This window comes from Grammomys surdaster, unplaced genomic scaffold (assembly GCF_004785775.1).
Source record: "Grammomys surdaster isolate TR1022 unplaced genomic scaffold, NIH_TR_1.0 577, whole genome shotgun sequence".
Classification (NCBI taxonomy): Eukaryota; Metazoa; Chordata; class Mammalia; order Rodentia; family Muridae; genus Grammomys; species Grammomys surdaster.
Genome location: NW_021604996.1, coordinates 175542 through 198809, shown reverse-complemented (window position 1 = coordinate 198809; position 23268 = coordinate 175542). Strand labels below are relative to the sequence as shown.

The following is a 23268-nucleotide window of genomic DNA, read 5'->3' as shown; positions in this document are numbered from 1 at the left end:
ACTGTGTTAGCCTTTGAATGCAGCTATAGCTCGTTACTTAAATTAGGACTCAATTATCGAAAACTGTCTATTATTTTTTTCTGCATAGTTAGGGCAGGAACAGTTAGTTGACAATTGAAGATTGAAAGTTTTGTCTCTCGGCAGATCAAGATACTGGATAGGGTTAAACGTCTGAGAATTTATCTGTGCTTTCAAGTGATTGACAGGCCAAGGGAAAAAAATGAATCAAGAGGAGGGGAAAAAAATCAAGTGGAGATAAAAGTGGACGAGAAAGAAAAAGAGCAACTGAATCGCGGAGGAACAGCTTTAGAAGAGATAAAAAGCGCGGAGAAGGACAGGCGCAAAGAGAGCGGGAAGAGAGGCTGGGAGGGCGGGCGGGAGCGCGCCGGACCGGCTCACTGTTCGGAGACGCGGGGGAACGTGGACGGGGCTAAAGCGTCGGGCTGCGAAGAGTCACCCCCCACCCGACGCGGGATGGTCGCGTCCGGCAGCGTCAGCCAATGGGAAGCCGGGATGTTGGAGAGGCGGCGGTGAGCGGGGCGCTCGCTGGCTGGGGTGGGAGGGGGACGGCGGCCGCCGCCATGATGCTTGTTTGCTTTCAATGAAAACGAGGGGGGCGCGGAAGAGGAGGCGTCGGCGTCGGTGGCGGCGGCGTCGACGGCGCGGAGGCGAAGGCGGCGGCCGGCGCGGCGAGGAGGGCGAGGCCGGGGTCCGAGAGGGCGGCAGAGCGTAGCGGCGGCTCGTGGGGTCCGGGCGGCCGAGGCGGGCGGCTGAGGAGCGGCGGCCGAGGAGGGGGAACAAAGAGAGGCGGCTGAGGAGTGGCGGCGGCGGCGCTGCAGCAGCGGGCGGGACTGGTATGGTGGTTCCACAGGGCAGACCCCGCTGCACTCACCGGGAGGAGGCGGCGGCAGCGGCGGAGGAAGGCGGCGCAGCTCGAGAGGTGAGCGCGACGGGCCCGAGCGACGTCCCGCCGAGGCTCTGCTGCCTGCGCTCCCCCATCCCCCCAGGGGTCGTGCCCAGGGGACCCCGAGCGAGCACTCGCGCACAACTTAGTAGTTCTCGGAGTGACGTCTGTCTGTCCCCCTCCTTGACACCCAGCGATCGCCATCCCGTCGGTCCCCGGGCCGCGCCCCCGCGCGGAGTCCCGGGGCTCGTCCTGGGTCGGGGGGTGGGGGGGGGGGGGGGGAGTGTTGATTGACGGCAGTGCGGCGGCGTACAGTGGGCGGTGTCGTGAGCCCTGGCTTCTCGGACCCCCGGCTTCGGTCACGCGCCCCAAGAGAGGATCTGGTGTGCGGGAACTAGGAGCTAGGAACCAACCGGTCGGTGGCAACTTTGGAGAAGTGGCTGTTCGGGGTGGCGCACTGTGCGGCGTGGAACTTGGCACTCGGTGGACGCGCTTAATGCTCACCCCTTTCCTCCTAAAGTATTTTAAAGTCAGTTTAACGCAGATATTGTTGGGGGCGGGGCGGATTACGTGGCCAAAGAAGTGATTATCAGCTGTAGAGATTATTGGATTCAGGACTCAAGCACTAATTTCTCGAAGAAAATTTCCCTAGTTTAACCAAAGCGGACGTAGCCTTTTCTTGTTTCAAAGCCAGTGCTTATTTTCTTGGTAACATCCCCCCCACCTCCTCCTCGAGCGCCTTGACAAGGTCTTCAGAGACTGCTCATAAGCAACTGTAATTCTTTACTTTTAACTGTTCCTACAGTTGACAACGTTGTGAATGGACCATCTTGTTACTGTGTTTAAACAGTCTGTTTGAATTTGAGTATAGGTAAACCTGTTTTACAGGGAGATTGCCTGATTACTGCTAGGTCTAAATTCTTCTCTGCCTGTGTTTGGGATTTTAACTTTGGAGAATAAATGAAAAACAATTCGGTGTGTAATAGCATTGTCTTTTCCACACTTCCCTAGAATTCTCCACCATCCCACAATAGCTCTTGTAGGGTGGTCCAAAGATTGCAAAGGCATATTTTGGCTTTTTTTGTAATTGCTGCCAGTCTTTTGAAGTTGGCGCTTTTTAGAATACATTTTAGAATTAAAATTACGTGGAGCCAGTCTAGTCTAATTCTCTGACGCTGTCCCTGAAGAAACAAGTCTAGAATGACTGAAGTCATTCAGTCATTCAGGATATTACAGTTGTAAGCATAGTCACAAGGCTTTGTGTCTTTGTGAAAGACAGACATTAAGGGTAATATAATTGTTAGGTAATTGGGTTTTGTAGAAGGAGGAGGGTGTTTTTATCGGGTAGATAGTACTTAAAGTAGGTCAGTGTGGCCATTTCTCAGTAGGCGCACAAGGTGCTTGCTAACATGGACAAAAAGTATGTGGCAGACATTTTCTAGTGTAACTGGAGAATTCTTGAAAAACAGTCCTTGTATAATTTCAGATGTATTATGGTTGGTGGGAAATTTCAGGCTTTTTTTTTTTTTTTTTGAACAGACATAGAAGCTGATGTACAGAACGTGGTCCTGACTACAAATAAAGGCATTGTAGGAATTTGCCTACTATGCATGTAGTTTTAGCTAGTATTTTGGTTAATGTTTAAACATCTCACTGAACCCATGTTAACTTTAAAAAAAAAATGAGTCTTAAAATACAGTTCCTGCTGGTCTGGAACTTTCTTTGTAGAATAAGCTGGCCTTGAACTCCTGTTTCTGCCTCTGGAGTGCTGAGGTTGAAGGTGTACAGCACTATGATTAAGTTTTTCATTCAGTGCAGCCTAAAAGGACAATATATGTAAGACATACTGTAAGTGTCTGGAGTATCCTTTGGTCCTTGTGTGTCAAGGGATCAATATCTTCAGTACACATGCAACCCTCTCCTCCAAGAAAGGTCCACTGGCAGGAAGTTCAAGCTTAACATGTTTTATCACTCTGAAAATGTCCACATATATTCAGTTGCAAAATATATAGGTTTTCTTAATTGTACCTGTTACTTAGGCTATGGAGGTAGTAGCCATGTTAACAATGAAATGAGATTAATAAACACTACTCACAAATTAAGTACTGACTAAACCCAAGTATAACTGTATGTATAACATGTACCTTTGAGTACAATGGAATGCAGTAGAGTTTGGTGTTTAAGTAGTTAAAGAAGAAAAGAATGATTATTTGAATCTAAGATGGAGGCTGACTCAGGCTGCCTCAATTTTACTCTTTGGGCTGTACTTTTCTGTTGTCCATTTATATATTTCGGATGAATTGCACACTGAGGGATAGCATTTGATGGTCCTGAGATAGATGATGAGAATTCAGAGATGACCATATTCAGTTTCTGCCTCCCTGTCCTGCATAGGAGTAATGGGTGTACAAGTGCTTCAAGGAACAGAAGAATGATTAAACTTATGGATGAGGGTGTGGTGCCAGTTTAAAAAAAAGTAACACAGCGTAGAAGCTTGCCAAGTTGGAGAAGGGAAGCGTTCTAAACAAAGGGAACAGTGATGAGACTGAGGTATCAGGTTTGGGGGTAAGGCCAGTCACCATAAGATGCTGCTGGAACAGTGGGAATGGATTGAGAGCAGCTTTACAAAAGCTGTGTCTAGCAGCCTAGATTTTGAATGACTGTTTGCTGAGCTTTGTTTCCCTTTAGCAAAGGAGGGTCTGATTTTTCTTTTTCTTTTTTTTTTTTAAGCAAGAAACAAAGTTTTAAAGATAACTAGGCATCAGCTTGGGAATAAAGACCATGCAAGTAAAACTGAAGTCATATTTGAAATAATACAAGTAGTGACTGTTTTTTGACTCAGATATGGTGTCTGTGGCTCCTTTTGTAATGGGCTTGAAGACTGCCCAATTGCTCTGTAATACAAGGCCATATCCAGTCAGAATGTTGGTGTTTTAAATGTTAAAAGCAGTCAAAGCAGTGAAAGCCCTGAAATGATATGCATGAAACTTGAGGTTTGTGGAATTTGCTTCCTAGAGCTCAGACAGGCTACTTAATTTGGAACAGTCTACCTTGTGTACGTTAGAATCAAAGCAGTCAGGCTGTTTAGGAATATGGTTTGTTAGAATATAATAAGTATTTTGTGAAATGCTGGGGGAAGACGAGTTTTTTCTTATAAATTTCTGGAAGTAGAATATTGAGACTTTGAAGCCATGAGACTCTTAATGAAGGTGCTGTTACAGGGTTTGTGTGGAAATCCCAGGGCTTGGGAGGAAGTGGAATTGGAGTACAACACTCCAACATTAAAAGAACAGGAACTCGGTAAGAATGGTAGCATGTTTTTTCATGTTAAATGGCTAAGAAGTAGACCAGTATTATAATAACTGTGTACCTAACCTCAAAAACACCCGGTTTACTTGAGCTGCACATCTGCAGGGTTGCTCCTTGTAAATGACTCTGAATTGCTAGGAGAGTTACCTGAAAGCCTGAAAACTGGCAGGAAAGTTGAATGGGTGCGGTCCACAACACGGAAGGAGCTGACTTACTGGTTGGTGTTCCTGTCTTACGTATTTTTGTGCAGCTCAGTTCACCTGAGGCAAAGTTTTCTATCTTTGTCTAATGTTTTTTTCACAGATTAAAATAGCACATAAACAAGTGAGAAGTTTGCAGTGATTGTTCAGTATTAAGTCAGTCATGTTGGGACAAATTTATATTTTTCCAAACAAGTGTTATATAGACAAACTAATTATACTTGAACACAGTATATGAAAATAATATTCAATTCAGAGTGAGTTTATAGTGATGCAGAGAGAAAAAGAGTAATAAACATAGCAGGTTATATGGTAATTAGAAATATATAACATTTTGTGTGTCCTTAGGAAGAATCTAATTTTGCCTGGGAACCTTTGAAGGAGTTATGTCGGTGATCTTTGAGCTGAATTAGAAGATGAGTGTAAGAGTTGTCGCGCTGAGTAGGGTGTTTCAGAGAAAGCAACAGCATGTCCACACTAAGTCACACACAACGCAGGCTATGCAAGTGTGCTAGATAGAAGTCAGGAACAACCTTGGCTACTTTTCTTAAAATGTTAGAGCACCTTCTTGTATATAGTGGGAGCCCACTGAGAGTTTTTGTGTGCCATACTTGAGAAGTAATAGTAAAAATGGGGAAACTGGATGAGAAGGATCAGGACACACTGGAGTGGAAATTTCTGGTTATGTGATACACACGGATTAGAGAGATGATTAGGTCTTAATGAGAGAATGAGGGCATCAGCATTGAGGGAAGAAAAACTAATATGCTCTGTAACAATTTTGAAAGTACTAAAATTAAGATAATACAGAGACTGCATAGTAGCTGTTTCTCATTCTCTAGATTTTTCTTTTTGAGTGTGGAGAATAATAGTCTTGTATCAAGGGCTACAATATCTGTTTAAGATTGAAAAAAATTATCTCTTTACATTTTTGAGACAAAGTCTGGCTATGTATCCTTGGCTGGCTTGGACTTTACTATGTACTCCAGACTGCCTCTGCATGGTATTAGAGGCCTACACCACTCCACTTGGCTTGAGGGTACCATTTCAGTGCACGCAGAGTGCCAGAAAGGCCTGAAAAATAGTAAGTGCAAAGAATATTCATATGCTAGTTCAGGGTGTGTCAGTTATCAGTGTAACTAATTTTGCTATTATGCCTATTGATGTTTGTTTGGTTTGACTTTTTGCTTATCTCAAGGTATCCTAGAACCGGTATTTTCAGTTCCCATGGTCAGTAGGAAAGTTCTTTTAGTCTGGTTTCTCTGGATTTTGCATTCACCACTTGAAGCCTGGGTATCAGTTTTTTCATATTCCTAATAAGGTGGATCATAGCTTCTGTTTTGTTTTATTAACTATCACAGCTTTCCCCGTTGAATTCATATAAACATTGAGTATGATCTAACTTGCTAGATGCTGGACTTATAAAAATATGCTACCAACTCTTCAAATGATGTAGAAACCTTATAGCACTTATGTTTTATTAGATATTAGAAGTTATCTGGAGTTAGCTTAAACCATGATAAGATATTTTGTGATTTTTTTTTTTTAATACGGCACATTCTGAAAGTTTTGTATTCATTTGGGTTCCTGGAACCAGTCATCTGGAATCAATCCCTAGCAGATTCCTTGGGACAACTGTATTTAACACTTTGTCTCAGGTACAGAGAGAGTCAAATAAAATTTAGTTTGGGAACAGTCACCAAAGATGATATCTAGAATGAATGAAGGTAGGAAGACAATGGAACAAAGAAATAGATCTGAGACTGTGCAAATAACCCAGATAAGATCTGAAGGGGTGAGAAATTTGTGTTAGAATTGGAGTCTGAATACTCATTTTTGCTTGGAAAATTGGGCACGCGTCATAGGAGGAAAGACAAGGTTGAAGATCAAGAGGCTAAATATCTCTTTAGACTTTTGTTCTCTTTCTACTGTAAGGTAAAAGAAGTGAATAAACTATGTAGTACATTTGATACAGGATTATTGGAAACATGAGTTATATTGTATTCTAGTCTCTTATGTAGTAATTTCAGAATGATCTTTGGAAAATGTTTAAATCTAAGACTGTGCATTGTGGTGGACTTCTTTAATCACGGCATGTGGGAGGCAGAGTCAGGTAGATCTCTTGAGTTCAAGGATAATCTGGTCTACAAGTGAGATCCCGGCCAGCCTGGGCTACATAGTGATACTCTGCCTAAAAATAAACGAATACACAGGGCTAGAGAAAGTTGGCTCCGTGGTTTATAGCACTTGCTGTTCTTAAAGAGTACTAGGATTTGGTTCCCAGCATTCATATGGTGGCTCAAAACCACTTATAACTTGAGTTTAGGAGATCCAGTGCCTCCTTTTGTTTAGACATACATACAAGCACTTTTGCATACACTTGAACTTGAAAATAAATCTTGATAAATATTTGTTGGAAGCCTGGAAGTAGTGGCACATGCCTTAAATCTGGGCACTGGGGAGGCAGAAACAGGCAGATTTTTTTGAGTTTGAGGACAGCCAAGGCTAAACAGAGAAACCCTATCTTGAAAAACAAAACAAAAGAATGGTCTTTGTCTAATCTTGTGTGATGAATATATTCATGGTTCTATGTTATAGGAAAATGGGTTATGATCTACTAGTTAACCTTAGAAATAATGACTAGAATTTCAGTGTGCAAATGACAGAATTTTTTAGGGGTGAAAGTGGAGCATATCTGAAGGATGTCCGTTCATTTGCTGGCTCTGTCAAAAGTACAAAGAAGAGTACTGGGATAGAAGTTGAGAAGATAGGGGAGCTGGTTGATTGTGGCGCCCACCTATAGTCCCAGCACTTGGTAGGCAAGGACAGGCAGATCTTTTAAGTTTGAGGCCAGCCTGGTCTACAGAGTGGGTGTTCCAGGACAGAGCTATACAGAGAAACTATCTCGAACAACCATCATCAATACCGCCACCACCACCAATAATAACAACAAAAAAAGAAAATAGGTAGGGGTTCTGAATCTATGGAGTTTGAATTTATTTTCTAAAGTGTAGGGATTTAGTGGGTTTTTTGCAGTGCAAAAGATGGAATGTGTGTGCTAAGTAGGTCCTCTACAGAGCTACGTCCCCATTCCAACAGATCAGAAAAAGGTGCAGAGGGGATGCTGTAGATCCTTAAAGCTGACGTAGGATCAGAAGTTAACTCTAGTTAAGCTTTGTCATTTTAGATGCCAGTGAAGATTTGCAGCAAGGATGTCTCTTTAATGTTGTATAATTAGATAGAACTCAGCTTTAGGAAGAATAATTTGAGAGTGGTATATAGGTCAATTGTAATCCTAAAAGTGTGTAATATCTAGAAGAAATAAAGCAGTACAAATAAAGGGCTAGAGTATGATTATGTTCCTATAATGTTTTTGTTTTTCTCTGTAGGTTAAAACTTTCTGATTTATTTTTTGTTCTAATACCTGACAGATTGCTTGACACACTAAAATTTTTCAGCAAATATTTTATGAATGAATGGTTGCATAAAGAAATTTCCCTTAAAGAAAGCATAGTTCATCTATATCAAATTACTTTCAGATTTCTGTGAAAATCTTTCTGGGCCACAGGGGAAGGAGTAAGCTCTTGAGGTATCATCTGGCCAAGTCCTCCAGTTTTCAGTCAGGGTAAACGTTCATAGTCCATCACTCTAAGTTACCTGATGCTTGGTTCTCTACTGTTAAGATTACTATGAATGACAAGGAGGTGGGTAACAGAATGTTTCCTTGTTTGTGCTCTGAAAGTAGTTTGTAGTGGTGTTATCTTAGTAGTCTTTCTATTCAGTGCTAAAAGGTTTTAACCTAGCTTAGATTCTTTGCCTCAACAATGTTCATTAGGAGTTAAAAAATTGTTACAACTTATACATAATAATGTTGACTTTTAAATCTTTTATACTTCATTTGCATTATTAGCTATTTTGTCTGTTTGAGATAGGGCCTTCTATGTTACCCCAGCAGGTTTTTATTTAATTTAGTATGTATGAATGTTTTGCCTGCATATATGTCTGTGCACCACTTGTGTGGCTGTTGGCTTTAAAGGCCAGAAGGGCACATTAGAGTCACTGGAACAGGAGTTAAAGACAGTTAGGAGCCATCATGTGGGTGCTGGGAATGCTGGGAATTGAACCGTGGTCCTCTGGAAGAACATACAGGGCTCTTAACCTTTGAGCCGTCTCTAGACTAGCCACAAAGTCAGACTTTTAGCTGTTACTCTTTTGTAAAGCAGGTCTTTCCTTTAGCTGAAGTTTGATTCCTCTGTATGCCCTTCCTTTCTGAAGGGATAACTAGGTAAGCCTTTCCTCTTTAGTTATCAGTTGTCTGTGCTGCTTGCTCCCCCTCCTCTTGCACTCCCCCTCCCTCTTCTTGTCTTGGCGGTTATTAGAGGAGTATCTCTCCGCTGTTATTTCATCTTCTACATTATGTTTTTCTGCAGCACATGGAGCATCATGTTAATTCCTCAGTTTATCATTCTTTCTTTGAAGTACTCACTTTATTAATTGTGCTTTAGCCTATTATAATTGTGATTCTTTTTGACTAAATTATCACTATGACTAGTGATTTCTTTTAGGTAGTTCCTGCATTGTGTTTACGTGAAAATCCCATTAGATTTTGCTTTTTGACACTGAAAGATGCCCTAGATTCATGCTATATTATTTCTTGTACCATATTTACAACTGTTTATCCTACAAAGAACTTTGTATTGTTGGTAGCTCATTTTTCTGGTTTCAGTTGTCTGGGGTCAGTCTTTTTCCAAAAATAAGTGGTAAAGTAATAAGCCAGGTGTTGGTGGCACATACCTTTAACCCTAGCACTGGGAAGGCAGAAGCTGGCAAATCTCTGAGGTTGAAGCCAGCTTGGTCTGCAAAGCTAGCTAATTCCAGGTCAGCCAAGGTGTCTTGAGGGAAAAATTACAGAAATAAGCATATATTTATAAGTGTTAGACCACAAGCCATTTCAGGTGCATGGTGAATACTTGTGCTATCCTACACCCAGAAAATGAAACACCTTTATCCCTATTGTATGTACTACCTGCCCATTAGTCATTTGGTCTGGTTATTAGGTGAACTCTGATGGTCCAACAGACTAGGCTAATAGGCTAATAGACCAGACCATAGGCTAATGTTTAAGAAATGTTTATTTTACTCCATGTCACCAAGGCACAAGAATACTGATCCTATGCTGGGCAGTGGTTGCGAACACTTTTAATCCTAGCACTTGGGAGGCAGAGGCAGGCGGATTTCTGAGTTCGAGGCCAGCCTGGTCTACAGAGTGAGTTCCAGGACAGCTAGAGATATACAGAGAAACCCTGTCTCGAAAAACAAACAAACAAACAAACAAAGAATACTGATCCTAGCAGTTTGGCTGGTGCACCAAGAGAAGTATAGCAGTTCCCCCTCCCCCATATGACAGTGAAGTCCATTCTAAGATCACAGTGGGTGCCAAAAACTTTAATGGCACCAAATCCCCTATCTACAGCATGCCCACTCCCCCACGTGCACATACTTACATTTCATTTCTAGATTAAGCGTAATAGATTAGTAACAGTTGAACTGTAGAGCTAGTAGGAATTTATTTTTTTCTTAAGTTGAGAACTTTTATATTTTAAGTCAAAGAAAACTACTACGTCTCTTTGCTATCTAAATTGGGAACATCATTCTTGTATCTGGGGATGTAAGTAAGTTATTTAAACAAGCACTGTGATACTGTGACAGTATATTCTACACAGCTACTAAGTGACTAGTGGGCAGCAGTGTATGCAGAGTAGATACATTGCACAGCATGATTTCCTGGGACCATAAGGAGAGAGTGTCTTCTGCAGGTTTCCCTCTGGCCTCCACACATGTGGCACCTCTGTGTGTACATGAACATGTGTGTGTGCGCATATAAACAGATAAATGTAAAATACATTGAAAATGAAATTATGAATTCATGCAGTTTATCCTGATGCAGTTGTGGTTACTCGTGTGATGTTGAGATTTTCTTCTGTTTGACCAGTGGAACACTTCTCAAGCTAACAACTGTATTTCTTCAACTATCACACCTTTATTAGCTCCAGGGTTTAATCAGCTGTATCCTAGAACTAAAAATCATTTCTACATGGTACTCCTAGTTCCTAGTTCTATTTAGTGATACTAATATGTCTGCTTTTTAAAAACAAGATTTTTATTTATTTGATTCTTCAGTATGTACTGATTGGTTTCTTTTCTCATTTATTAACAGGCATGCCCAAAGAAAAGTACGAGCCCCCTGACCCTCGGAGGATGTACACAATTATGTCCTCTGAGGAAGCAGCAAATGGAAAGAAATCACATTGGGCAGAGCTTGAAATAAGTGGTAAGACATGTTACCATGGATTTATGGTCTGGAGATTAATGATATGTTGGAAAATTAGGTTTTCTAATACTAATGCATATATAAGAGCAACAGTTGTATTTTACAAATGTTAATTCCACTTTGGAGCAGGAAGGGCCAGTAAAAAGAAGTGGTTTGAGTTGGAATTTAAATCCCCTTGATTGCTTGTGTTACTTCTTCTTGTGCATGCTCTTCCTCTCACTTCCTAATGCGTCATAAACTCTAAGGTTAGGAACTGTGGATTTAGACTTTTTACTAGTAGGATCACTATGTTGTCTTAGTCTGTAATAAATAAGCTGTGTGTGGAAACAGTTTGGTTGAGTTTTTAATGTGGAGACACTGTTTTTATAGAGACGATTTAGCATTAAGTTTCTTTCCTTCCTTTTTTTCTTTTTGGCTTTTTGAGTTTCTTTGTGTCCTGTCCAGGGCCGACTTAGAACTCAAGAGATCTGCCTTCCTCTGCCTTCCGAGTGCTGGCATTAAAGGTACACATACCATGTCCGGCTATGATGGCTTGTTAGTTCATTTTATTTAGCCCTGAGTAATGCTGCACTGTCTGGAAATACCATTGACTCTTGTTTACTTACTTTCACTCATGCTCAGAAACTGCTTAATACTTTTTTTTAAAAAACAAAACAAAAAAACCCCAAAAATCCCCAATATTTTCTAAATGTGTTTCTGCCAGAGTAAACAAGAATTCCTGTTTTACAGCTTCCTTAGGATTTGGTGTCCTCAGTGCTTTGAGTTTTGCCATTGTGATAGTGTATGGTGACCTGGAACTCACAGAGATCTGCCTGCCTCTGCCTCCTGAGTGCTAGGATGAAAGGCATATGCCACCATTTCCTGGTATTTTGGCATTTTGTAGTTTTCTTTCTTTCTTTTTTTTTTTTTTGGTTTTTGTTTTTTCTAGACAGAGTTTCTCTGTGTAGCCCTGGCTGTCCTGGAACTCACTCTGTAGACCAGGCTGGCCTCGAACTCAGAAATCACCTGCCTCTGCCTCCTAAGTGCTGGGACTAAAGGCGTGCGCCACCACTGGCCAGTGATTTTTGTAGTTTCTTAATGACAGCTCTGTTGTTTGAATATGAACTGTCCCTCTTTAGGTTTCTGTGTTTGAATACTTGGTCTCTAGCTGGCGGTGTGAACGTTCTGTAGGCTTTAGGAGATGAAGTCTTCCTGGGGGAAAATGGGGAAGGGCTTTGAGGCTTTACATCTAGTCTGGCTCCATATTTCTCTTCATTTTGTTTTCCTGAAAAGTTGATGCTGTGCTGGCTTCTGAGGTTTGGCACCATACCTTTTCTGCCTGCTGCCATGTCTTTTTCCTTCTGTGCTGTAATGGTCATTAGAACAGTCATTCTCAACCTGTGGGTTGTGACCCCTTTGGCAAGCCTCTTCCAAAATATTTATTTTATGATTCTTAACAGTAGGAAAAATTATAGTTATGAAGTAGCAATGAAAATAAATTTATGGTTGGGGTTCACCACAGCATGAGGAACTGTATTAAAGGGTTGAAACTTTTGGAAGGTTGAAAACACTGCCCTAGAACAATACATAAGAGCAAACTTCTTCCCTTAAATTGCTTTGTCAGCAGCAAAACAAGAACTAACACAAGTCTTTAATCAGTCTCTCTCATGCTTTTTTTTTTTATTTTAAATTAACTTTACATCCCACTCACTGTCTCCCTCCTGATCACCCCTCCTCCACAATCCTTTTCCCTTTCCCCTTCCCCTTCTCTGAGCAGGTGGGTGCCACCTGGATATTCCACCCAATCTGGCACTTCAAGTCTGTGAGGTTACGTACTTCCTCTCCCACTGAGGCCAGTTTCTCTCACTCTTACTGTTTCACTTTGGAGATTAAGTCCAGGGCCTCATGCGTGTGATATGTGTTCTTCTATAGAATTATATCCCCAGATGTGCCCTTTTATAAATATTTTCTTCCAGTTCAAGGCTTGTCTTCTCATTCTTTTTTTTTTTTTTTTTTTTTTGGTTGTTCGAGACAGGGTTTCTCTATGTAGCCCTGGCTGTCCTGGAACTTACTCTGTAGACCAGGCTGGCCTCGAACTCAGAAATCTGCCTGCTTCTGCCTCCCAAGTGCTGGGATTAAAGACGTGCGCCACCACCGCCCAGCTTTGTCTTCTCATTCTTTTGACAGTTAAGGTCAGACTTTTTTTCCCTAAAGATTTATTTATTTTATATAGGTACACTATAGCTGTCTTCAGACACACCAGAAGAGGGCATCGGATCCCATTACAGATGGTTATGAACCACTATGTGGTTGCTGGGAATTAAACTCAGAACCTCTGGAAGAGCAGTCAGTGCTTTAACTGCTGAGCCATCTCTCCAGCCCCAGGGACAGACATTTTAAAATTTAAATGGCTTTGGTGTTACATTGAATATGTGTATTGGGAAGAACTGGCATTTTGGAAATACTGGATCTTAGCCATGAACATGGGCTGTCTTTTCACTTATTCATTCTTATTTGATTTCTTTATATGGAATTTCATACTTTTCCTTATTTTGTATCTCTCCTTATCTTAGTGCAAATGTAAATGATGTTTTTATTTTAAGTTTTATTTTATTCAACATTGGTGTACCAAACAGAATGAATGATTTTTAAGTCTTCTTTCTGTTTTTAAACTTTACTCATGTGTTCTAGTTCTAAGTCTCATTATATGTTGATACTATTCCTTTAAATGTCAAAGTTTTTATCCACCTAGGTTTTCCAGTGTTGTTCATTCTTTAAACATGCAGATTCTTGTTGGTTTTGTTTTTTTGAAAGTTGGTGATAGGTCTCTTCTTCTTTAGACTCATTATTTTGTGCTAATTTGAAAGATAATTTCTGCAGGAGGAAGAGTTATCCGTTAATGGTTTGCGTCTGTCTGTCAGATGCTCCTCTTCTTGCTTAAGTTGTTTTTCTTAAGACTACAGTCATTCCTGTCCTTGCTTCTGTATCTGTGTTCATTTTTCTGAGGCAGTTGTTAAGTTTTTGTGCAGTTGGTTTTAAGCACTGTGATTACAACCTTCTTGAATCTGTGGGTTTACAGTTTATAGCACTGTTTTGTCAAATAATTTTGCGTGCTTTCCTACCCTGCCCCTTTAGAGTTACGTGGTTACCTGTATTTTAGCTTACTTAAAGTTGTCTTACAGATTAGTTACGCTTAATTTACTGTTACCTTTATTTTCTTTTGGACAAGTTTTTATTGCTATACCCTTAATTTCACTAATTTTTTTCCCCAGTGTCTAATCTTCATCACTAGAGGTTTTGGGAATTTGTTTTCTGTGCCTTACATAGCATTTCCCTTTTTAAAAAGCCTATACCAAACTTGCTGTCTTTGGCATTGGTTCTGTCATCTTTTTTTCATTTCTAGGTTGATTTAAAGTCTTTTCTTCCAGTTTGCATGCTTCATAATTTAATTTTTGTTTTAATATAGAAAGTATAGAGGTTTATACTTTCTGAGTTTTGGATAATTTTACATTCTTGGAAATATTCTGGAGTTTTGTTGTAGTGTAGACTTAAATATCTTAGAAACAGTTTGCTCTGTCCGACGTTTACTTTTAAGTAGTACTCTCCTAAGTAGTCTCTGGTTAAAAGGTTTTCCACTCTGGTGGAAAATCAAATTGGTCTGATCTTTGGGATCCCCACAAATTGCGTTCTGTGTTCTTGTCATTTTCCCTCTGCTCTCTTCTCTCTGTCCAGGTTACTCGTTAAATGAGGACTCATGGGGGCTTTCTTCACATCTCTATGCAGCTCCATCCTTCATTTCAACTCAAATAGACCGTCAGACTCTGCCTGGTTCTGTGTTGTTACGTATCCTCAGGACACTAGGCAGAAGGCTGGAATAGCGATCTGAGCTGACTTCATTTCCCACCTGTCACTGATGTCCTGTGCAGACTGGTGTCCACCATCTGAAAGCATCCTTGATTGTCTTCTGTGTGATTCCTGCCTTCCTTCCTTTTGTTCTATTGTTTCTTTTTTTCTTGTGTTTTTACTTGTTTAATATTTTTATTCATTGTTGGAGGTAGTAATTTCATGGTCGTCTTTTCCTTAGGAGTAAATTCACTTGTGTACTTTTCAGCTAATTATGGAAGGGTAGGTGGCCTTAATCTAATCAGGGATTGGTCTGACTTGAGCTGGGTCTCACTGGTTGTGAGCGTCTCTGTCTATTGTTGGATCAGCCCTCTTCCATTTATAGCTCCCAGCTGGAATCTTGATGGTTTAACAGGATCTTCTTCTTCAGGGTTTCTGAGTACTTTATCTTGAAAATATTTAAGATGGCTTGGATTCTCTTTGGCCTCTGAGTCTGCTTTCAGCTCACTTCTTAGCTGCTGCTTGTGATTCTGGAAAGAAAAGCATCCTCTTCATCCCTTTCCGTGCTTCCAGCTTTGCCTGCTCTCCAGCTCGTCTGTGGGATCTTTGCTTCCTTTGTTCTCCAGGGCAACAGCTGGCCAACCACACGGATGTCGAACAGTCTGACGTTTTAAAATTATTTTTGTTTATTTAGTTTTTTATTTCACATAATACATTTTGAACCATGCTCACTCTCACACCCAAACTCCTCCCAGGTCCTCTTCTACCTGTCCAACTAAATGCTCATTCTTCTTGTAAAAAAGAGAGTACAACAAAACAAAAAACACAAACAAAAACACAGAGAGTCCAGTTTGTATTGGCCAATTATGCCTGAATATGAGGCTTGTCCTAGACTGGTCCAAGTGTCACTTCATTGAAGAAAACTGATTTTTCCCTCACGCGGCACCAATCAGATGCCAGTAGCTTCTTGGCTAGGGGAAGGACTTTTTGCCCACTACCAACAAACTCTTTATAGGAATCTAAATTTGATGTATCCAAAAAATTTCTGCCTGAAGATGCCAAATTGATTGACTGACTGACTGTCTGTCTGTCTAGCTATCTAGCTATCTCTTTTGTTCTCATTTTAAGGGGGGCAGGACTGCGATTACCTGCTTTGGAGGTACAGCAGTAGCTGTTTTGTTCCAGGCCTTTTGAGATACCACTGTAGAGCAGGAGAAAGTGTACTAACCAGAACTACACTCAGATAGCTTCCAGGAGATATAGTCTTGGATCTGAACTTACTGGCACTCATTGAAAGATTTTTGAAGCAGGTGTCTTGCCTTGTAGGTCACACATGAGCTTTCATGTATGATATTCTGTAACATTTTTATTGAGTAAGTTTTATTCAGATTTACTTTTCTATGAAGAATAATAGACCATGACTAACATCCTGAATCAAAATTAAAAGAGTATTCTGTGATGCTCTTTTGGACAATAAGTATAACTTGAGAATCAGGTAGCTTTCATTATGTAGTCAGCTTAGGAGCTTCCTGCTCTCCATCCAGTGCTTGTTACCAGAAGCTAAGAGTAGGCAGGCTAATGCAGGAGAGGAAGAAAGCCCAGTGTAGTTCTAAGTCATCACTTGCTTGCTTGCTTGCTAGTCATTACTTACTGCCATTCATTCATTTTTTGTCTTTATGAACCGATGAGTAGGTGATTACATGTAAAGATTTCCAGAATTGTACAAGCTGTAGGAGTCCCTGACAAAGTAGTTAAGAAACTGATAAATACAGAACACAAGTGCTTGAAGTGTTACCTTTAAGGTTTTACTAGCCTGGCAAGATTAAAGAAAGCATCTTAGGCTAGCTGACGACTGAGATGGTGATAAAAGCCAAGTAGAAACAAGATTGAGGGCAGTTTAAGAAAGGGAGGGAACACACAAAAACTATTTTTTAAAAGATGTACCACAGCCGGGCGGTGGTGGCGCACGCCTTTAATCCCAGCACTTGGGAGGCAGAGGCAGGCGGATTTCTGAGTTCGAGGCTAGCCTGATCTACAGAGTGAGTTCCAGGACAGCCAGGACTACACAGAGAAACCCTGTCTCAAAAAACCAAAAAAAAAAAAAAAAAAAAAACCCAAAAAACCAAAGATGTACCACAAAAGTCTGTTTTCCCCTATTTCTCTCCTCAATGTGTTACACAGCAAACACATAGACAAATTATTCTATGCCTCTTTTTTGATGCAAAATGCTGTTATATATTTCATTACTGTGTTTATTTTTTCACTTAAAGTTTACTCAATACAACCTAATCTCTAGCTTCACTGAGATGGTGACTGTGTCCACTACCAAAACCATCTAAACTGGAATTCAGTCCCTGAGCCAGCCCCAGCCTCAGCTTTCTTATCAGCCCTAGAAGCCACAGCACTCTTTCTGCAGGTGTCTCCGTCCACCTCCCCTCTTGCAGGTCACTCACCCTCTGGATCTTTGGGCTAAGGCCTGCCAGTCTCAGGGTGACTGTGGCTCAGGGTGGCAGGCACAATCTTCAGAAGTAGGTGAAGGTAATCTTGGAGATACTAGATGCTTTCGTTTGTAAGTTACCAATAGAAAGTCTCTAGGCAAACTGCTCCTTCATGTAGCTGTGATACTTGAGAGACTGCATGGCCTTCGTTGCATGAAGGTTGGCCCATTCATTGTCTGACAGCTCGGAGTGTTAGGCATATAAATATCTTTCTTGGCAACCATCACTGCTTCCTTAAAAAGGAGTTCATAGATGGCAGTCTGGTTCTTCTTAGTCCTCAATATGCCAGCCGCAGGGTCCGAGGTGGAGGTTAGAAGGGAACGAGAAGAGTTGGTTTTTTTTGTTGTTGTTGTTGTTTTTTTTTAAGTGGTATGGGTTTTTTGACAAACAGTACCCTAGTTATTTTCTATTACCCCTAATACCTAAGGGCACATAGATAAGGTTATAGTAGTCAAAGAGTATATGGATTTGTAGTTTTGACATGTGATATTTTGGAGATTTTTTTTTTGTTATTGCGTAAATTAGGATAGTTATGATGGTTTTCTTTCATCAGTCTTACCTAATTACTACAACTACTAGTTTTTCTGCATTTTTGTTTGTATGATAAATAGGTCATTCTATTTTTTTGATTATTATGTGTACAAAATTGGTTAATAATGCATCCTGTATGCTAACAGGATCATTCTTTGTCATGCTATGGACTTCTCCTTTTTTCTAAATCCTTGTAAATGTATGGGTTAGTTACTTTGATTTCTTGGTAGGTTCACTGTGCATTAGGTTTGTTGACTGAACATTAGGTCACTATCTTTCATCCACTTCTTACATATGACTGACTTGGTGTGGGGTGGGGGATGCAAAAAGTACTGAACTGGGAAACAGTAGAGATCAGGTACAGTTCCTGTTTCTTCTAGTATGTCAACTAGATTTAGATTTTTTTTTCCTCCCAGAATCTTTCTTTTTTTTTCTTTTTTTTTTTTTAAAGATTTATTTATTTATTATATATGAATACACTGTAGCTGTCTTCAGACACACCAGAAGAGGGCAGCGAATCTCATTACGGATGGTTGTAAGCCACCATGTGGTTGCTGGGATTTGAACTCAGGACCTCTGAAAGAGCAGTCAGTGCTCTTAACCACTGAGCCATCTCTCCAGCCCCTCCCAGAATCTTTCTAAATGTATAAGTAGTTATTTTGGTTTCTTGATAGGTTCATTTATTATCCCTTAGGTTGCTAATCACCTGCCTCTGATTTCAGGGAATGATATTTCTTGTCTCTTGATATTTAGTAATACAATATTCTGGGAACTATAGAATGAATTCACTTACTAGAATAAGGCTCTTAAATGTCAGCCTATCTTAAGCCACTAAGTCACCCTAGAGTACAGTTTCTGCGTAACTATGGCATGTTAGAGAGATGTTTCTAGACTAGAGTAGTCACAGTTTTATCAAAGTGTAACTGACATGCAGAAACCAGCATGCATGGGAGCTGGAGAAATGACTCAGTGGATAAAAGCACATGCTACTCTTGCAAAGGCCCCCCAATTTCAATTCCTAGTGCCCACAGCAGGTAGCTCAAAAACACCTGTCACTGGGGGTTGGAAGCCCTTTTCTGGCCTCTGCCAGCACCTGCATATCCACACAGAGACACACTTACTTATACATAATTAAAAATAAGTTCTTAAAATCAGTATTTGTTTACATTGTAATAATATGATCTATTCTGACCTGTAGATGTGCCTGATAGTGCCATCATTCCTGAGAATCTGTGATCCTTCTTTGTTAATGTGCCATTGCTACATCTCTTCTCTTATTCCTATACTAGATTGGTGTTTTATAGCATTTATATAAATGCTATCATTCAATATGGGTTTTGTTGTTTTATTTTTCTGGTAGACGGGTTCTCTGGTAGCCTCAGCTGGCCTTGAGCTTGCTATGTAGCCAAGGGTGATTTTGAATTTCTGATCTTTCTGTCTGCATGCCCTTCATTCTGGGACCAGCCATAGGCATATTCCTGGTATATGTTGATACTGGGAATCAAACCCAGGCAGAACCTCATGCATACTAGACCAGCACTCTGCCAACTGAGGTGCATCGTCACCTCCAGTGTGGTACAAATAAGGCTACTGTAAATGGTCCTGTTGCTGTTGGTGTAGCTTTTATTTCTATGGGGTAAATATCTTTTGTCAAATGGTAGTGTCTTTTTAAACTTTTGAGACTCTTGAAACAGTTTTGAAACAGTTTACTCACTCCTTGCCTCTCTCCCTCCTTCCTTTACAGTTTTACTAGATGTCTTTGATCTTCATCCTCAGGGCAGTGGCATGTAGTGTTTAAGACTTAGTTTTTCTCTGAGTTTGTAGTGCTAATTGTGACTTTAATTCAGGTTTTTTTTAAAAAAAATTATTGCTGATATTGAGCATCTTTCAGTATGACTTTGCCCTCTGTCCTTTTTGTTGAAGTGTCTGTTTAAATCTTGTACAAAGAGTATTTTAGGGTTCTTTATTGTCTCAGTCCTTTTAACCTATACCACAGGCTAGATAATTTATAAACAGTTCAAAGTTGTTTTATGGCTTCCTAATGCTGTGGCCCTTTAATACGTCATTACTACTTCATAACTGTATTTTTGCTACTGTTATGAATTGTAATATAAACCTGTGGAAAAATTGTTTTTTGTCTTTGTTTTTGCTTTTGTTTGTTTGTTTGTTTGTTTTTTGTTTTTTATGGTTTTAGGCAACCTCTGTGAAAGGGTCATTTAACACCCCTAAGGGGTCAGGACTCACAAGTTGAGAACTACTGTTCTAGAGACTGAGGAGGCTGAGATCCAAGGAAAGCATCCTGTAGGGCCAGTATAGATGAAAGCATGAAGTACAGGAGTGTGTGAGAGGAGATGAGAACAGACCAAACTGTCATAAGCTGGTTTCCATTATAACACAAGGGCAGACCACTGGTGACCCAAACATCTTGCATCATGCCTGCTTCTCAACACTGTTGCCAAGATTCAGTTTCTAACATAGGAGCTTTAGGAGGTGCGTCCACACCGTAGTGTGTGTAATAGATCATTATAACTGGCACTACCAGCCCACCGGCTTCGTTGTGTTGTTTCTCTAACTTTATAGTTGCTGTAGACTTTCACATATCTTCACCTAGTCTTAAGACATGTCATTTCTCAGCATTTTACAGTTTCTGTACTGTGTATAGGTTGTGTTTTTTTGGTCAGATTTACTATTAACTTTCATAATTCAGGAAATGTTGTAAATTGTATTCTTTGACTTTCTAGTTGCTCATTAGTGTTCAAGAATACAGTGCTTTTTTAATGTGGTGATCTTATGCTACACCTTTACAAAACTCACTTAATGGTGGCATTTTTGTTTATTCAGTAACTTCTACATATATGATTATGACATTGGTGGATGGGGCAGTTTTATTTCTACCTTCCAAAATATTTCTTCTCCCTTCCCAGTGTCCTGGCTAAGACTCCACCATGTTAAGTGGCAGTAATAAGAGGAGACACCCTTGTCTTGTTTCTGATTTTTGGAGGACCCTTGTATCCCTTTACCAACCACTAAGACTTTTATAGGTTCTTTTTCAGAGTCAGGTTCTTAATTTTCTGAATTTTTAAAAGAATCCACAGTGGATATTGGACAGACTGTTGGTTATGTTGCTTCTACAGGCAAAAAGCAGAGGGCCATGATGCTGGTGGTGCTTGGCCCCGTTGTTCCTTTATATTCAGTCTGAGACCTCAAACATAGACTGCTACCACTCACTTCCCACCTCAGCTAACCTAACCTAGATAATCCTTCAGAGACTTGATTCCATGGTGATCCTGAAGTCCATCCGATTGACAGTCAGGACTAACCATCATACTGTGTTGCATAAGGGAGGGTTTTCAGCCTCCCTTTCTCTCTTTCTTGTGACAGCTTGAAATACAACTTATGCATCCGCCTTGTGTAGTTCGAGATTTCTGTAGTGTTTATCTCAGTTTGAGAGCATTTCCATTAGTTCCTAAAAGGAACTCTACTTATTAGCGTCCTTTTTCCCCTCCTGTTTCTCCTCAGCATCCTTTCCAACAGCTAGTGCTCTTCCTTCTTGGTGGGTTTTTACTGTTTTGAACATTTCATGTAAGGGCATCGTATGGTGTGTGAGCTCTTTATCACCAACTTTGTCACTGAGGGAGTATTTTCAAGGTTGATCCTTGTTCTAGCACATACCTGTTTTGCATATAATATTCTATGGTAGTGAACATACCACATTTATTTATTCATTCATTGAGTCATAGACATCTAGATTATTTCCAGTTTTGAGTTTTTTTTTTTTTTTTTAAGTTTTTTGAGACAGGGTTTCTCTGTGTAGCCCTGGCTGTCCTGGACTCGCTCTATAGATCTGCCTGCCTCTGCCCAGCCAGTTTTAAGTATTAAAACCTTCCGCAATCATTTATCTGGACGTATATTTCAATTTCTGTTGTGTATATGCCTAAGAGTTAACTGCCTATCATGTTAACTCTATATTGAACTTTTCAAGGAACTGCCATGCTGATTGAATACCTGAGTCGTTTTACAGTTTCATTAGCAACATGTAAGGTTTCTCTGTGTACTAATACTTTCTGATTGTATTGATCCAGGTGGGTTTGAAGTAGTTCATCACTGTGGTTTGAGGGGGCTTCATTTCCTTCATGGATATTAATATTAAGTATCTTTTCCTGTGGTTATTGGCCCTTTGTATATCTTTGGAGAAATATATATTCTACTTTTATTTATTTATTTTTTTGAGTGTTTTTGAGATGGGCTCTCACTATGAGGCACTGAGTAGCCTGGAAGTTACTGCATAGCTTAAGCTGGTGTCAGACATGCAGTCCTGCTGCCTCTGCCTCCTAAGTACTATAAACAAAGCCTGTTCAGCTGTACTTAGTTGTACTTGGTGGGTTTTTACTGTTTGAAACATTTCATGAAAGGGTCATATGGTGTGTGAGCTCTTTATCACCAACTTTTTCACTGAATGAGTATTTTCAAAGTTGATCTAATTTTATTTTGTAAATCATATGTACCTGTGTGAATATAGGTACATGAGTGCCACCATGCTTGTCTGGAAGTCAGAGGACAACCTTGTGTGTTGGTACTCAACATTCACCTGGTTCGAGTTAGGGCCTCTTTGTTTCTTTCCTACATCTGCCAGACCTACACATTTCTAAGAGCTTTGAGTGGTTCTCTTGTCTCTGCCTCCCCTTCCCTGAGAGCTCTGAGATTATATTCACACTGTCTAGTTTTTCATGGAAGTTCTGGGAATTGGAATTCAAGCCTCATACTTGACTACAAAGTGCTTTACCTATTGAGCCAGCTCCCCCAGCCTTTTTGAGTTTTAAGAATATAAATGACTTTGCAGATTTATGATTCGCCAAATATTCCCCTTTTCTGTGGGTTTGTCTTTTCCTTTAATGCTTTTCAAAGTGCAAAAGATTTTTCTTCCTAGACAGGGTATCTCTGTAGCTCTGGCTATCTAAGAACTCTCTCTGTAGCCCAGGCTGCCCTTGACCTCACAGACATCCTCCTGCCTCTGCCTCTACCTAATGAGTTCTAGGATTAAAGGCACATGGCCCCACTGCCTGCCTAGTTCAGAAGATTTTAATTTTAATGAAGTACAATTCAACTGTTTTTGCTTGTGCTTCTCAGTTTTGTATATAGTGTTAAATAAGGGCCCAGCGTCTTTTTTTTTTTAACATTTAAAAATGTTTGTGTGTGGTGTTGTACTTGAGTGTATGTCTGTGTGCCACAAGACTGCCTGTGTTCAAGGAGGCCAGAAAAGAGCATCTGGTTTTCTGGGACTGGAGCTCTTGATGATTCTGAGCTCCCTTATGGTTGCTGAGAGTTTAACTCTGGTCCTCTGGAAGAGCAGCCAGTGGTTTTAACTGCTAACCCATCTTGGCAGCACCCAGTCTTCATTCTTTTGCATATGGTTATCTATCCAGTTGTACCTTTCTGTTATTTCTTGTTTTGTTTTGTTTTTTTTCTCCTGTCTCCTGCATCCCTATTTGGAGTCTCCAGTGTCTACATATGCTTCCACTGTTAAAAGTTGTCCCAGACATTACTGAAGTGCTATGCTTTTTTCAATGTGTTTCCTGTTTTTTTTTTTTTTTTAAAAAAAAGCTTTTTCTTGTCCTGTATTCAAATCCAGTAATTTTCTTCATCGTCTAATATACTGTTAATCTCATCTTGGTC

The 23268-nt window shown here is 40.3% G+C and overlaps 1 protein-coding gene and 1 pseudogene across 4 annotated transcripts in view; one reads left to right on the top strand and one right to left on the bottom strand.

Annotated features, from left to right (window-relative positions):
- The first annotated feature begins 558 nt into the window (after positions 1-558).
- Positions 559-23268, top strand: part of Cnot6 (CCR4-NOT transcription complex subunit 6) — a 42265-nt gene continuing 19555 nt past the window's right edge. For 3 of the 4 annotated variants that reach the window (XM_028781904.1, XM_028781902.1, XM_028781901.1), the window contains exons 1-2: positions 559-940; positions 10631-10744. Coding sequence is in view for 2 of the 4 variants with exons in the window: in XM_028781902.1 (XP_028637735.1) it covers positions 10633-10744 (112 nt within the window). In the remaining 2 variants the exon portion in view is untranslated. Of the gene's footprint in view, positions 941-10630; positions 10745-23268 lie in introns of those variants that run through there. The other variant, XM_028781903.1, reaches the window with a different exon arrangement.
- On the bottom strand, positions 16889-17378 carry LOC114633325 (annotated as a pseudogene).